General features: G+C 41.3%; 2 protein-coding genes across 7 annotated transcripts in view; both read right to left on the bottom strand.

Moving 5' to 3' along the window:
- cgnl1 (cingulin-like 1) overlaps positions 1 to 3,018 on the bottom strand; it is a 42,672-nt gene extending 39,654 nt beyond the window's left edge. Inside the window, exon 1 of one of the 2 annotated variants that reach the window (XM_061670632.1) lies at positions 3,001 to 3,018. The gene's annotated coding sequence lies outside the window, so the exon portion shown is untranslated. Of the gene's footprint in view, positions 1 to 2,751; positions 2,974 to 3,000 lie in introns of those variants that run through there. The other variant, XM_061670630.1, reaches the window with a different exon arrangement.
- A 5,925-nt stretch (positions 3,019 to 8,943) lies between these two features.
- The window catches only part of tcf12 (transcription factor 12), a 98,520-nt gene continuing 90,008 nt past the window's right edge, over positions 8,944 to 17,455 (bottom strand). For all 5 annotated transcript variants that reach the window (XM_061670625.1, XM_061670627.1, XM_061670629.1 and 2 more), the window contains 3 exons: positions 15,841 to 16,070; positions 13,661 to 13,814; positions 8,944 to 9,789 (listed from right to left, as the gene is read on the bottom strand). In XM_061670625.1, coding sequence (XP_061526609.1) covers positions 13,672 to 13,814; positions 15,841 to 16,070 — 373 coding nt within the window. In that variant the 3' untranslated portion in view covers positions 8,944 to 9,789; positions 13,661 to 13,671. The remainder of the gene's footprint in view (positions 9,790 to 13,660; positions 13,815 to 15,840; positions 16,071 to 17,455) is intronic.

Raw genomic sequence — 17,455 nt, 5'->3', positions numbered from 1 at the left:
ACTGAGATGGGCCTGGAACAAGGCTCTGATAAGGATGACAACAAAGGCCAAGGCAGGATATATCACACTGTTTCACAGGCCAGGACAGACTAATGGCAGACGCCCTTTTGAAATCAATGTAGCGAGTGGGCGGTGATAGGAGGGTGTTTACTATAAAACTAAATCATCTTAAGTGATACAATATGTATGTGTTAAAGGTACCATATTTTACCAAACCAACTTTTTCTAGTATTTGGTATTTTACACTGGCTCCAGTCGGCAGTGGCCGACTGGTTGACACATCTGCTTCCCAGTTAGAGAACCCAGGTTCAAATCCAACCTCGCCTGTGTCAAGTTTGCATGTTTTCCCCGTGCCTGCGTGGGTTTTCTCCGGTTTCTTTGCACATTCCAAAAACATGCATGCTAGGTTAACTGAAAACTCTAAATTGCCCGTAGGTGTGAATGTGAGTGCAGATGGTTGTTTGTTTATATGTGCCCTGCGATTGGCTGGCGATCAGACCAGGGTGTACCCTGCCTCTCGCCCAGAGTCAGCTGGGATGGGCTCCGGCACACCCGCGACCCTAGTGTGAATAAGCGGTACGGAAAATGGATGGATGGATAGACCAGTAGCAGAACTGGGGCCATGGTAGAGACTTAAGTGGAGTAATATGTTCTGACCTCTACGTTCTGGTCAGAACCCGAGCTGCAGCATTCTGAATGAGCTGCGGAAGAAACCTCTCACAGAACCCAGGCTCCGTGGGGCAACTATCTGCTTCGGCCAGTAGGGTTGAGATGGAGAGACAAAACAGAGGAACAGAGGGTAGCGAGAGAGATAAAACAGGGTTGTGGAGTTGAGCAGACGGGGGAGGGATGAGAGAACAATGGGCACAACAACAGCCGTATCAACAGTAACAGTCCCATGACACTGGTCCACTCCGAACAGCACTGATAAGGAGCATAGAAATGTGAAGGTGTGAATTTTCCACTAAATTTGAGGTCAATTCCGGAATAGTTTGACTGCCCCATCACTGAAGTTCAGAGAGCCCACTCTGTGTTGCTGCAGTGATATGCAAGTCTTTTGTTTTTTAACAGTGGGAAAATATTTATTGGTAACATGAGTTGTCTTTTTTTTCTGAGGGGGAAAAAAAAAACTGTTATTCAGTGAGGAAAATGGAGGAAATGCATGTTCTTGCAATGCTGACAAAATTCCAGGGTTGAATAATTTCTTCCTTTTGTTTTGTACACACTCAAGAGTGACTTTGCATAATCCAGCTCTTTAATTAGTAACCCCAAAAAAGAAGTTAAGGACACTGTGATGCACGAGGCCACGCAACCACAGAACATTTCATGCTTAATTTAACACAAGAGCATCAACTACTGTGCAACCATTTTCCTGTCATTGTATTTTTCCCGGCAGCACGGTGAATAAGTGGTGAGCACATCTGCGCATCCGTTTTGGGTTCGAATCGCGACCTTCCTGTGTAAATAAATATTGCATGTTCCCTCCACGCTTGCGTGGGTTTCTCTCGGCACTCCGGCTTATTCCCACATCCAAAAGCATCCCTGTTAGGTTAATCTAAGACTTGAAATCAGTGGTTGTCAAACTGGGTTCCCCTCTTGTAGAGTGGTAGAGATGAGAACCCCTGCACTTGTTTGTCCATCGGTGTGAATGTGATTGGTTTGTCTATATGTGGCCTGCGATTGGCTGGCGACCAGTCCATGATGTATTCCGCCTCACGCCCAAAGTCAGCTGGGCTAGGCTAAAGTTTAGCCGTGAAACTACTGCAGATTTGTAAGCATTACAATGACATCAAAGCTAATTTGCATTAGCCGGTCTATTGCGTTTCACATTATATGTTAGCACTAGTGGACTTTCATTACAGGAAATTATACGGTTTGGTTGAAGAGTTTCATGTTTAAATATACAATGCTTAATTGTCTTTTATTTTATCTGTACGTTTTAGGGTAAACTTCTGATAAATAGCTTGACGCACGCATGCTTTTCCTCTTATTTGGAGAACTGCTCAAGCAAGAGCGTTTTCATTTCCTCAAAGTGATGTTATATGATTGTCTCCCATTCCTTGACGGCGAGAGAGTGAGAGCAGGCGCTAAGGAACACTTTTAAAAACAATTCTACAAGTTTAAGTGTGTTTGAAAAGGTTTAGATGTGTCTTAAGTGTGTGGGAGGGGTAAAATATATTTGTGTATATTTATAGTGTTTTTATATGGACGCTCCATAACACGCGGATTTTCCCCTCGTGCTGGCGGGTCTGGAAACTAAAAAAAAAAAAATCTGAAAATGAATGCATGGATGAACAGTATCTTTTTTTCTTATGCTACTTGTCCCCAATGTATTTCATAGATGCTGCCTTCACTGCCCGTAGGTCACCTTTTTTTTGTCTCTCTTCATCTCCCCGTGGGAATTCTCTGTCAAGTGTGAGGAGACCTGAGCACGCTGATAACCTGCCCACAAGAAGAAAACCGACCCCTGCTAAGTCACGGAGTGGCAATAGGAGCGAAAGGAGATTTAGTTCACTTTTGTTTTTGAACTGACGCACTTTTGAGCACATTCGCATCGCTACTCGGCGCAACAGGTGGCTTCCAAGTACGACAGCAGCCACTATGGAGCTCGTTTCAAACGGGACAATCACGGCTAAAAATCTAATTTAAAGCGAACAAACCGTCTAATAAGTCGTCAATTTGTCGCCACTCGTTGAGTTTGGCCGCTCACGACAAACACACGAACATCACAAGACATTGTTAGCTACTCACCGCTAGCGGTCGTCACTCCGCGCCCGCCCCCCCCCCCTCTCTCTCCCTCTTCGTCTATCGTTTTTAATAACAAAAATGTTTTTGAGAATATTAATGCAGTTAGCAAAGTGGCCGGGCCGCGGTTTGTCAACTTATTTATGGCAGAGCTGCTTACGGAGGGAGACAGTGGGAGGAGGAGGACGGCCGCTCGCCGCCCCGACTCCGGCCCGCCCCGCCTACTGAAACAAACGCACGGAGCGAGCCACCCACCGCTGGGGTCCCGAGAAGGCCGGTGGTCGACACCCCAGGACAAACTGGACCGACTGGACCAGCCCGGATCAGCGATGACAACACATGAAACCACACCTAGTGCTTTAGTCACATATGGTGTACTGCACTCACAAGTCGATTGACCTGTTTTTTTGTGTGTTTTTTTTTGGGGGGGGGGGGGGTTTCAGCCTATGAGACACTCAACAAACCTTACCAAATACAAATTTACATTTCAATTTTGCCATTTTTAAGTATTGCACCATGAATACAAATTGTGCACATTGTGCCCGAAATTAAATCTGACGAAATCCTGATTTCTTCACTTCTTGATGTGACTCCAGAAGATTTTGGATGGAGGGTGAACACGTTTTTAAAATCGACAGCGCCATCTGGTGGATGAATCACGCGACCTGCAGAATGCGAAATCGTTTGTAACACAGTGCACAAAATAATAAAAATAAAAGTTAAAATAAAATTCAATTTTTTATTTTTTTCTAATTGCATCGTATGTAAAACTATAATAATAATAATAATTAATTATTATTATTAAATATGTGTGTATGCGGTGCATATATATATCACTCAAATAGAATTACATCAACAATGATGTATTATTGTATCTTAGTATTATTGGTGTTATTATTATTGTTGTTGTTGTTTTAATAACGTGTGGTAATAGTAATCAATAAAAATAAGAAATAAAATAATGATTGTATTCATCTTTGACAGAAAGCATAGTAAATCATGATAGATGGCTTATTGTAATGTAATGAATGTAATTGTTGAGCTTACTGTAAATAGCATGCAGCTACAGTGGATACAAAAAGTCTACACACCCCTGCCAGGTTTTTTAAAACCTTTTCCATCATTAATGTGACCATGTGTTGGTGTGTGAGAAGGTTGTTTAATTTGAGAGTTTGTTGAGTTTGGAAGTTTTTGTGTGAGTGAGGTGTTCTGGTGAAAGTGACAGTTTTGTGTGAGTGAGGGTTTTTTAGGTGTCCGTGTGACAAGTTTGTTTGTTGTGAGTGAAATTTTTTGGTGAATGTGAGAATTTTTTTTTTAGTGAGTAATTTTATGTAAGACTTTTTTGGGTATGTCTGAGAGGCTTTTTCAGGGTGTGAAAGTCTTTTTTTTCCCTGTGAGTGAGATCCTTTTTGGGGAAAGTGATGAGTTTTTGCGTGTGCCTGAGAGGGTTTTTGTGTGAGAGGTTTTTATTGTTCGTGAGAGCTATTTGGGGGCAACTAGGAGAGTTTTTTTGGTGCGTCTGAGATTTTTTTTTTTTGTACGAGCGGCCTTAGTCGTACGTGCGTGTTTTGGGCGTGTCAGATTTGTTGTGTGAGAAAGAGTTTTCAGATGTATGCAGTGTTTTGGTATTGTGAGAGATTTGGTTGGTTTGTGTTAAAGTTTTTTTTTTTTTTTTTTTTTTTTTTGGTGTGTCAGAAACTGGTTCATGTGAATTTTTGTTTGTGAGTGAGTTTTTGGGCTGTGTGAATTTTTTGGTGACAATGAGAGTTTTTGTGTGAATGAGAGGTACTTTGTAGGCATGTGTTTTTGGTGTGTGAGGTTTGTTTGGTGACTGTTCTAAGTTTTTTGTACTGAGCAAGTTTATTGTATAAGTGAGAGTTTTTCTGTGTGAGAATTGTGAGGTTGAGAATTGTGAGGTTGAGTGAGGTTTTTGTGTGTATGAGTGTGAGAGGTCTTTAGGTATGTGTGGGGTTTTTGGTTTGTGTGTGTGTGTGTGAGTGTGTGTGTGTGCAAGGTTTGTTTGGTGACTGACAGTTTTTTTTGTGTGAGTGAGTTTTTGCCTGGATATTGTTATGGTGCGCGTGAATTATTTATGAGTGGGTTACACTTTTTGTTTTGGTATGTGTGAGAGGTTTTTAGTGTATGTGATTTTTTTTTTGTATTTTGTATGTAGTTTTTTGGGTGTATGTGGGAGTTTTTTTGGTTGAGAAAGTTTTTTTTTAAGTGAGTCTACGTTTGAGGTTTATTGGGTAATGTGAGAGTTTTTGGTGTGTTGACAGGTTTTTAAAGAATGTGAAAGAATTTTGGGAGTTAGAGAGAGGCTATAATGATAAGCAGTAGCAAATTAAAGAACGGATGGATGGACCTTTGTCCATAAATCCATGAATGCCTGAGACCTGGTAAGTTCTGCGATGCCAAGTAATGAAATGAAACAAAGGCGCAGTGATGAAGTGGGCGACTGCGTACACTCACTGTTGGGAGTTGCAGACTCTTTCGTCCGTCTTGGGGGATGCGTGCCAAGGACCTTTTGGCCCGGCGGCCCTGACAGGAAGTCAGCCTGCAGACACGGTGGTCCCGTTCCTAAAAAAAAAAATCTGAACTGCCTCCAGCCCAACACTCTCACATGTTCCCCCAGAAGACCTATTGAAATTTGACGGCGGTGATTAACGTCGCCTCCGTGATCGGACGATAGCAGTCAGCAGAGAGCGGATGTGCGCTCGCAGACTTCGGGGGGGGGGGGAGAGAGGGCGCGAGGAGCGCTCACATCTGGAAAGGGATAATTCCACGCCTGTGATTTACGGTGCGGTGCGCATTCAGGTTTTTGGGATGCGGCGTTTTCACCAGCCCGTCGGGATGCAGCCATCTTAGCCAAACGCGAGAGTAGAGTGGCAGGTTGTACCAATTCACAAGATTAATCTCAAATTGAAATAAAAAGTCATTTTGGTTGGGTGTAACTTAATGGTGGGAAAAAAAATCTTTTTAGGGGCGTGTGCGTGACCTTTCAGTGACTGTGTTGCATGAGAGTTTTTTGTTGAATGCGTTTTTGGGTGAATGTGAGAGTTTTTATGTCGAGAGAGAGTTTTTGTGTGTTTGAGAGTTTTTTTGGTGTGAATTAGTTTGTGTGTGTGTGTGTGTTTTGTTGTTGTTTAAGTTTTTGGGCTAAATGCGAGTGATTTCTTTGGGGGGGTTTGAGTTTTTTCAGGGACTGATTTTTTGGGGTGAGAGTTTTTTGGATGAGTGATTTGTTTTGGGAGTTAAAACATTTTTAGTGTGTGTGTTAAGTTTTTGGGGTGAATGTGAGTTTTGTTGGTAAGTGAGAGTCTGATGTATGTGGTTGAGGATTTAATGTGAGTGCTGTGAGTAAATTATTTTTGCATTGGAGACTGACATGTTTTATGGTGAAGGTCAAAGGTTTTGTGTGTTTGTGAAAGGTTTCTCATGAGTGCAAGTTTTTTTTGTCGTGTGAGACTTTTTCGGGTGTGTTTTATGTGTGAGAGTTTTTTTTGCAGTGTGTGTTTTGATGAGTGAGGTTTCTTGGTGTATGTGAGTTTTTTCGGCGAGTGTGAGAATTTATTTGGTGTGAGTGAGTCATTTTGAGTGCATGCGAGGTTAGGTGATTCTGAAATTTTTGGGGGCGGTGAAGTAAGAGTTTTCACGTGTGAGTGAGAGGTTTTTGGGGTAAAAGAAAAAATAAGGAGAGACAAGCAAAGGACGCAGGTATGAAGACACCTTTATTCTTATGACTATAACGTGTCGGTTCCAACTCGAAACCGTCGTTAACCTCATGTAATGTGAATCAAAATAAATCAAAATAAATATAAAGCCGCACAAAGCAATATGGAGATACACGCGGGTTGAAATAAACACCCAAACAACTCCAGTTAAAAAAAGATGGCACATTTATTGCAACATAAATGTTATTTACATGTTTTTCTGTTGAAAAAAAAGACAGAAAATTTAAATTCTCATTGCCGCATTGTCGAGATGTGCTTTGACAACATGTTTGAAGTTTGACATAAATGTTCCTCAGTCAACCACCAGAGACTTGAGAATGGTTATTACCGGAAATGTATATGTCCAGTCCAGTACTCGCGTAAAAGGTTTCAGTACGAGCTTGATGTCCAACCAGGTTACGGTTAAGTAGCCATGTACATTTACTACCTAATATAGTAAAATAAAGTAAGAAACTTTTTACTCAAAACTTTTGCTTTCAAAAATCTAGAAAGAGTAATATTTAAAATTCAAGAAATATTCTTACAGTATTATTGTAGAAAAGACTAACTACAGTGAAAAATAAGCCAAATCTTTTTTTATTTTGTTTTTTGTTAACTGCTCTCCTTTTGATTTTCCTTTTTTGCCTATATTACACAAGGGCAAAGCATGTGGGAATACAGCAACTTGGCAGAGAATAAAAGGAAAGGAACATATGAAATGAAGGAAACGGAGCAGTAAGTCAAATGTATAGTTTGAGTTATAATCATGAATAGTGTGATCATCATGTGAATACTGTCATGAGCGACAAGGCCACATACCGACGGAGAACACACACAAAAACAAACCAAAACTGCTCAATGATAGATTCCAAATGTAAACGGTTACTTTGAGTCCAATGGAAGTCCCTTTTTTTTTTTTTTTTTTTTTTTTGTACAGACGCCTCAGGAGACAATATACAAATTAAATGGAATATAAAGCAAGGACCAAAGACTATCAAAAAATAAAACATGCACACCAAAACATAAATAAAGCCGTAACCAAAAAGAAATCTAATCTCTTGTTCATTGTTGTGCTACAATTCAACAAAATTACCATATATATATATATATATATATATATATATATAGTATTTAGCAAAGTGTGAAATATCAAGTCTGGCTTATTGTATAGGATTTTGCAAGATATAACTAAAAGCGGGAAGAAATGACTAGACACAAATATATACCTGCGTTTCTTGTATCGAGACAAACAAAGACGTAATGTAATCAGCCCAGCAGGAGAAAAAGCGGTCATCGTTATTATTATTGTTATTTTTTTTAAAGCAATCCGATGGCTTGAAAACAAGACATTAAGTGTCAAACTACACCTACCATTCTGCATACATAGAATACTCGATGGCTAAATGCATATCCTTTAGTTAAGACACTACCAATATGCAGGGAATGCTAAGATTTGCTGTGTATTTATTGTAGTATTATTTTTAAAAATGTCAAATAAAATGGGAGCTTTCAGTCAAACTTGAGTTTGTTCGCCTTCGACGGACACAAACTCATTGAAACTAAATTAACACAAACTTTTGGTTACATGTTTGTTGGACAAATGAAGAAAAAAACAAATATAAATAGATTTTTTTTTTTTTTTTTTTTTTTATAAAGGTTTAGTGTTTAAAAAAAAAACATGGTGCACATATGTCTCTCAAATGGCCAATAACTTAATGGCTGTATTCGGAATCGTCCGTTCATTCCCGACTCCCTCATCGCTTTACAGTGGTGCCTTGAAAGACGACTGACCTGACTCTCAAGCGGTTGTTGGGACGATTCTTTTGCTTTGATTTGCGAGCAAAAAAAAATTGGAGATCCGAGAATTGTATTATGGCAGTAATGCTAACACGTAATGGGTGAAGCAACACGTAGACAGACAATATAAAAATACTCACAGATATATATTCTTTATCTTCTGCAAAGAACAACTAACGTTACTGCAGCTTATTAAGCAGGTAAGACTGTTTATTAAGTACAATATTATAGAGTGTTACGTGTGCGGGCACAGAACGAATTAAATGTGTATCTCAAGGCTCCACTGCACAGGGATTCTTATATCGTTAGCCTAATAGCATAGTTACCTAAGTCATACTTGATCGTTTTCGGAAAACAAGGGAAAACTATTTTTAGCAAATACATTTGGGATTTTTTTATTTTTTTATGATTGATTTGGCAACAGTAAGTTAAAAAATGACCTGGGCAATTATGCTCATAAGCTAACGATATAGTGAACTATATAGTGCACTTTCATCAATCAAATAAAAATTGTTTTCAACACTAATCGGGGGCGCCGTTAATTACGACAGAGTTACAATGTACCGGATCAACGTCAGCTGGTGGAACTTAATAAATAATTAAACAAATAAATAATCTATGGAATCTATAGATTTTTGTAATTCATTGTTTATTTTACAAAATGAAAACAAACAAAACACTATGTCCATTTATGTTGTGATGTGTTCCTTTATTAAAGATATATTCACGCTATTACTTAAGAATTTGTCTCTTGCCGACAATCAAACAAGACCCTGGAAACGGAAGATTGTTTTTCTGTGTCATCACAATGCTTTATGGGACGTACTAGTTGGGTTTGAAATGTATCTTTTGTGACACCAGTGACCATCGTTGTTCACTGCTTTTCTAGATGCATCATGGGATACATTGAGAGCACTATATAGGGAATAACATATGCTCACAATACATTTGAACAGCGCTACAAAATGGCAAGCTCACCATATTGTGCACTCTATAGTGACAGGGAGGGATTTCGAACACAGCCAATCTCACTTTTTCTCTCATTTCACCTCCCAGGTTAGAGTGCTTTGTTGTTTAACTATGACACTGGCAAACTACGGGTTAAACTGAAAACCAAAAAAATGGATACATTTTCCCTTTAGACACTAAACTTTGAGCTCACGGTCATAATAAATACAAAGAAAACAAGTTGCTGTTACAATGCATTCGTCAATTCAGTTTAGGCACGAGGCAACCTCCATGCGGGATCGGAGGAGACTGCAAAGTCTGATTGTTCAGAAGCGTCACGCTTCTCACAGATCTGCGTAATATGTGCTCAAGATTCTTCTCGCTTTCCGGGGGAGAAATTTGCAGACAGAGTGCCGAGCGGGCTCCTCGTCCGTCTCGGGACTGGATTGTGTTAGTCTTGGGTCTTAGTCTGTGATTTTGGCTTCTGGTGGTCTATAGTCCTCCACAAAGTGGCGCAAACGGAGCGGGAAGCCCCCTCCTCCACAGGGAGGCAAGTCGCCATCTCAGACGGGATGAAATGTTTGATCTGTCGCAGACAAGATAAACAGTATCTTCAGAGATGGCGCTATGTCATCAAACAATATGTGAAACACATTTATAGAGGATACAGACAGTGAACACCCCCACTGATTCAACGTTTTAACCAAAGGACTGGTCCTAAGAGACACCAGCAGAAGAACAAGATAGCTGCAGTGAAGAATGCTGGTGGCAGCATCATGTTTTGGCTAGTTTTTCCTCAGCTACAACCGGAACTTTAAGTCAATATGGGTAGCTGTATAAACAGCCCAGACCAAAACCCAATTCTGTGGGATGACAAGAGACACGCTTGCAATCTGACACGTAGATAGATGGAGATAGAGTGAGAGGGAGAGAGAGAGAGACTGATAAGAGATTGAAACAGAGATGAAGATAGCGATACATTGAGAGAGAGAGATGAAATACATAAAGATACACTATGTAGAAAAAGAGCTAGCTTGACTAGATTGACAGACAGACAGATAGAGGCAAACGGGCCGAATGAACTTTTTGGTTCACCGGCCAAGTTGGCGGGCTACCGGGCCCAAATATTAAATCATTTTACATGGGGTTGAACGATATATTGAAAGACTGTTATCATCGCGATAATGGCACGTGGAACGTGTATAAGTGTGATAATATTAGAGCCTCTGTGGGATCATACACCCTGGGCACGTGTGCTTCTGCTTAATTTTTCATCATTGAACACTTTTAAAGGATTTTCAAGGAGCTTGGAGGTTGAAACATCAGGCTGTCGATGGTTCATTTAATTCCGTTTTGCAGAGTTTGCTTAATAAAACTGCTGTGCTGATTGTTGTATTATGAAATATTCTGAACATTTGTAGCTTGTAATATCAAGCCTGTTTAATGTGTCTGTCGTAGGACAGCGCAATCTGGCAAAAAAAAGCAAAAACAAAAACCGAAAGATCATTATTCATTTTTTCATATTGTCTCATCTCGATTATGATCACAATTTTTTTCAATATTGTTTTAAAACTTTCTCAAATAGCTAGTTTTATAGCATCTATGCTCAAAACTTAAGCAGCTAGAGGTGATTAACATTTAATTAACGGCTTTTGTTAACAACACTCCTCAAAGTCCAAAATTAAAACAATAAGCCCAACATGATATTAGCATACTTACTAAGCAAATAAAATACTCCTTTCTCTCAACAGTGCAGCGAATGTAGAAAAATGCAAGACTAGTGTGAAATCATTAGTATTTTGGGAGGTACAAGACAAAAATAAAATAATGAAGATACCTTGAATTGTAAACATTATCATTCTCCAGTTATGATGCTACAGACCCTGTTAACATTACTGCAACTTTCAAGTGTGCATCATCTTTAATAACAATACAGATGAACTAGTTTTGCCATTTTACAAACCAACTGAATAATGACGACACGATTGATAATTGCTGGTGGCCTCACTGCTTAGCAGGGGCTAACTGCCAATGCTACTTGTGCTAGCAAAACAGAGTGACTGGCTATACTGATTGCAATCACATTTTTTGCTTTCCATAATCACTTGGGTGGTACGTGGTACTGAAGGCGCCGGCATACCTTACACATAGGCTAGTTATAATAGCATTGCTCAACATTTCTTTGGAGACGCCGCCACGCAACCGGCGTTAGGGTTGGGCATCGAGAATTGATTGGAACCGAGCGTAACATTCCCCTTCTCCTGGAATTGTTCAAAAATTGTAAAATTTCGGTTCCCACTTTCGATGCTTACAGTCCGCCGACACCAGAGAAGAAAGTGGCGAAAACCAACGAGGAAGAACGCGCAAAAAGTTCAAATTGTTAAAATAAATGACCATTCGGCTGAATGCAACACTTGGAATACGATTATATTGTGCAAAGGAGGCTTTCACGATGTGTAGAAGTCTGATGTGCTCCTTCCAGCTCCGAGCCTCAGCCTACACCGTGTGGAACTTCAGTGACGTGAATTGGGTGATTGCGAAACAATAAAATGTCTATCCCAACATTGAGGCACCTAAGACGTCTTACACTGATGGTTTGTAGGGTTTATTTTAGTCTTCAAGCCAACGTAAGAGCTGATGACAGACACAACAATAAAATATGAATTATTTTACCTTAGTGGAAAGAAAGTAGAAACAGTCGCATTACAAGCCTAATATTGTGCTAAAACTTCACCAAAGGTCAAACTAGCAACACAATGAATTGGGACAAAATTCACATGAACATTGTCTCACAGCATCACAAACACTAACCTTGCGGCTTATCGGTAAGTAGCTCAAGGAATCAACGCTTTACAGAGCATTTGGTTCCATTCATTACACTATTTTTTGCCGTCTAGTTTTACTTTCGTTTTTCAACGGTGTCGTGTGAAGTTGCCTTTCGTGCCAAAATGCTGAGTTCCGGTGCGTACCCTTCAAAATAAAAGTGCGACATGCGTAAAACAGGATGTTAAATTAAAACACGCACATATAAACCATTTGACGTGAAAGAACGGTCGCAAATAACTATTTTAACAATGCCATATTTAACTTTTAGCTCAAACATTAATTAATGACTATTAAGTCAATTGGGTTAGTTCCACACACATTTCATTTTAGTTAATAGGTTTGATATTGATACTGGTTAAACAGAAGCCCGATTCAAATGTTCATTTTAGTCTATGCTGCTGGCTGCTAAGAAAATGGATGTTCATAATTTGGACACCCTTTACTTAAACCATGCAAACATTTTTGACCCAGCCCCCTAAAAGAATCTGAATCGAGAATCGTTTAGAACCGGAATCGAAATGAGGGACCGGAATCGGGACCGGAAATCACTCAAATTCCCGATTCCCAACCCTAACCAGCGTTGTGTACTCGCGTACCTCTGCTTACACTCACTCACCACATGGCGAGTGGCGCTCGGAGATTCACTCGCCAAACAGGTAATTTAGTCTCATTTGGTGCCTGGTGAGTGTTAATTTTGGACCCTGGAGGCAAATAGATAGCAATAAAGAGAAACAGAGATAAAGACATAGATATATTGTAGCTATAAAGGTACAGAAGTAGATTAGAGCTAGCGATAGCGATATAGGGGTAGTTAGCTAGATACAGAGACATAGACAGCTGGAGATCGATACTGATACATACCGTAGATATACAGCAGATAAAAAGACAGATAGAACGATAGCTAGAGCAATCGATAGAATGAGAACAACTACACGACCATCACAACAACTTTGAAATACGAGGACGGCAGCAACATGTTGTGGGGTTGTTTCCTGAATGAGGGCCTGGTGCACTTCACAAATTCCACGGTATCATGAGGAAGGAACATTATGTGGAAATACTGACGCAACATCTCAAGACCATCAGCCAGGAAGTTAAAGCTTGGCTGCAAATCGCTCTTCCAAATGGACATTGGCATACTGCCAAACAAAGTCAATGCTTTGGAGTGGCCATCGCAAAGCCCTGATCTCAATTCAGACATGGGCTATGGGTATATAAATAGATATAAATAAATTGAGAAAATACTAGATAGAACACAGACAGACAGACAGACAGATAGATAGATAGATAGATAGATAGATAGATAGATAGATAGATAGATAGATAGATAGATACATTTTGTTCTCATCAGCAAAAACCTTGTATTGCAACAAGGGTGTGTTCACTTTCTATATCCATACTTTCAGATCAGAAACGTGAAATCATTCACTGTGTGGCATTTCGAGAGATGTTCAATCAGATGCTCAATCAAAAGGAAATGAATTGGCAAGCACTTCAATCTTTGATTTATTTGGAGATTTATCAAACACAACTTTTGGGTTTTGGACGGTTGGTGACAAAGATAGTTCAATGAGAGAAGGATGTTTACATTGATCATAAAAAGATCAGTTGGCTACAGAGGTTAAGTGTACCTGTCCGGGCCTCAAAGGTGGCCCATGGGGTTGGATGTGTCAGTCAAGCCTGGGTGGACCCCCGTGTGACCTTGTTGGCCGTCACCGGAACCGCCAGATACTTTTTCTTCCTCCCTTCTCTTAAGGCAGGCCGCTTTGGGGTTGAGATTCCGCTCTGTAGGGCCAAGAAAGACAAAAGAGTATGAAGATTGTCCTTGTTCTCAAGTCTAGACCAGGGGTTCTCAAACGTTTTGGGTTCAGGGTCTCTTTACAGGGGAATCTTTTTTTACAAGGACCTCAGAGATCCAGAACCAGAACAGCACAAATATTTTCTTTATAAAGTTATATTTTATTATGTATTATGTATTATGTTCTTTCTTTGAATCGTTTTGAGTGACAAAACTTTGACTGTTTATTCTTGTCAGTGTCAGTTTTTAATTTTTTTCAATATGATGTTTTGCACTAAATTGCTAAATATACAATAATATATTGACAGTTGTATTTACAGAATGACACCTTATAAGAACTGTCAGGCTGTATGGTCCTTTAGCAAAGCTAAACTACTTTTTAAAAATGTAAAAAAACAATAAGTTTTAATGTAATTTTGAGAACATTTATTGTGCAGATCTTAAAAGACGTATAGGCTATTAAACACATATTCATATACATGGTGGTTGTGAATATGTGTGGGCATGTATATGTGTTTAAATATATGTACGTTTACACGTAGGCGATTGTGTAGGTGCTATTTAATGTGAATACAAGTACTTACAGTATGTACAGTATGTCTACTGATGTAAACGTGTACTAAGTATTAATTTGTATTATAACGTGTAAAGAAAAGGGCACAGTATGTTGTATTGTACAAATGGTACTCAAAAAAATCTGACAAAACTCAACAATAAAAAATGTTTTGAAAAAAACACAGCACTCTTTTATGCAAACAAACAAACAAATAACGTAGCTGATATTAGAAATATGAAATATATATTGATATACTTTTTAACATACAGCCCCTTCCCTCTTATGATATTAAAGGTCCATAAACATTGGGACATGGATACAATTCACAATATTTTTAGCTCTAAACAACACCACAATGGATTTGAAATGAATCAAACAAGATGTGCTTGAACTGCAGACTCTCAGCTTTAATTTGAGGGTATTTACATCCAAATCAGGTAAGCGGTGTTGGCATTACAACAGTCCATGCATATATGTCCCACTTTTTAAAGGCTGGCTAGCTGCATGCAAGTGTCGTGTATTCTCTGTGTTAATCAGAACACCTCAGTCACATAGAGAGTGAGTCTGTTTTATGCACCAGGGATCTTGCGTTGGAGAGATACAGACTAGGTAGTAACATCGTAAGCCTACTACTACTCTTTACTCGTGTCTTTATCTTTACCAACGCAAGAGCGCTAGTGACGCGCCCCGCTGCAATTGCTGATGAGCTGCTGGATCGCTGGAAGGGCATGAAGCAGATGCCGTGGGATTCGTAACGCGCAGCCGCAGCTATGTGCGCCGCCAACTTGGCTAACTTGCTACTTTGATCTGGCGTGTACACTGTCGACTCATTGCTAAATCTGAAAGAAAAAGAAAAAGTTGCGTACCTTATGAATTGAACAGGACACATGCAGACTGAACTGAAACAGTCGAACCGTTTGGTTTTCAAAAAACGTTACACCCTTAGTATGTTTATTTTATTGGCATGCCGCTCCCCTTACGTAGCTATGCCCATAAGAAAAAAGAAATTACACAACATAATTTATTGCAAATTATTTTGTCAACCCCAAGTTACGCACAATTAGCGTATTTTTTGGAGAAATGATTGCTATCTTCCAAAATGAGCAGAATTCCCTGTACTAAAAATGCAGTATGTGGTATTGTTTCATTTTGTACTGCAAGACATTGTGGTACTTTTATAGTGCCAGTATACCGTGCAATCCTACAAATGATACAACATAATTATTTATTGAAATTATTTTTGCAGACTCCGAGCTACAGCATGTAGACCCCAGTTTGAGAACCACAAGTCTCGGCGACTCAAGTGAGGTGACATCAAATGGGAGTGGAGAATACAGCTGACAGACAGATGGAATAACTGGAAGATACTTTATAAGAGAGTAATGTCATGTGAACCAAGGTTCACAGTCACACAAACTATAAATGAAGCGTCATTGGGAAAGGTGGTGGACACAGACCTCTGACTTGTTGCTCCAAACTGAGGATGACTGCCACTGCCTGATGCAGGATGAGCAGTTTGGTCTGAGGCTTCTCGCTCTTCAGGTGCAGCTGGCACATGCGACCCAGCTCCTTGAAGGCCTCGTTGATGTCCCGCACCCGCAAGCGTTCCCGGGCGTTGTTGGCCATCCTCCGCTCTCGCTCCCGTTCCGCCTTTTGCTCAGGATTCAGGTCTTCGTCCTCTGTAAGACTGCAGGGTACAAGAAAAACACTTTAAAAAAAATAGCTGGGATAAACCCTAAACAGGATATGCGGTTTAGAGAATGGACAAATGGATCGTAATTGTATCATTACCGGGGCCCCCCACTGGAGCCAGGCCTGGTGGTGGGGCTCGAATGAGGCCCGGCCGGGCACAGCCCGAAAGGGCAACGTGGGTCCCCCTTCCCATGGGCTCACCACCTGTGGGAGGGGCCATAGGGGTCGGGTGCAGTGTGAGCTGGGCGGTGGCCGAAGGTGGGGACCTTGGCGATCCGATCCCCGGCTACAGAAGCTGGCTCTAGGGATGTGGAATGTCACCTCTCTGGCAGGGAAGGAGCCCGAGCTGGTGTGTGAGGTCGAGAAGTTCCGACTAGATATAGTCGGACTCGCCTCCACACACAGCTTGGGTTCTGGTACCAGTCCTCTCGAGAGGGGTTGGACTCTCTTCCACTCTGGAGTTGCCCACGGTGAGAGGCGCCGAGCAGGTGTGGGTATACTTATTGCCCCCCGGCTCGGCACCTGTACGTTGGGGTTCACCCCGGTGGACGAGAGGGTAGCCTCCCTCCGCCTTCGGGTGGGGGGACGGGTCCTGACTGTTGTTTGTGCCTATGCACCAAACAGCAGTTCAGAGTACCCACCCTTTTTGGAGTCCTTGGAGGGGGTGCTGGAGAGCGCTCCCGCTGGAGACTCCATTGTTCTGTTGGGGGACTTCAATGCTCACGTGGGCAATGACAGTGAGACCTGGAAGGAAGTGATTGGGAGGAACGGCCCCCCCGATCAGAACCCCAGCGGTGTTCTGTTATTGGACTTCTGTGCTCGTCATGGATTGTCCATAACGAACACCATGTTGAAGCATAAGGGTGTCCACACATGCACTTGGCACCAGGACACCCTAGGTCGCAGTTCGATGATCGACTTTGTGGTCGTGTCATCGGACTTGCGGCCACATGTCTTGGACACTCGGGTGAAGAGAGGGGCGGAGCTGTCAACTGATCACCACCTGGTGGTGAGTTGGCTCCGATGGTGGGGGAAGATGCCGGTCCGACGTGGCAGGCCCAAACGTATTGTGAGGGTCTGCTGGGAACGTCTGGCAGAATCCCCTGTCAGAAGGAGTTTCAACTCCCACCTCCGACAGAACTTTGCTCATGTTCCGGGGGAGGTTGGGGACAGCGAGTCCGAGTGGACCATGTTCCACGCCTCCATTGCTGATGCGACCGACCGGAGCTGTGGCTGTAAGGTGGTCGGTGCCTGTCGTGGAGCGGCAATCCCCGAACCCGTTGGTGGACACCAACGGTGAGGGATGCTGTCAAGCTGAAGAAGGAGTCCTATTGGGCCTTTTTGGTCTGTGGGACTCCTGAGGCAGCTGATGGGTACCGG

Source organism: Phycodurus eques, chromosome 2 (genome assembly GCF_024500275.1).
Source record: "Phycodurus eques isolate BA_2022a chromosome 2, UOR_Pequ_1.1, whole genome shotgun sequence".
Lineage (NCBI taxonomy): Eukaryota > Metazoa > Chordata > Actinopteri > Syngnathiformes > Syngnathidae > Phycodurus > Phycodurus eques.
Note: the sequence above shows the minus strand (reverse complement) of the source record. Positions and strands in the feature narration are given on the sequence as shown.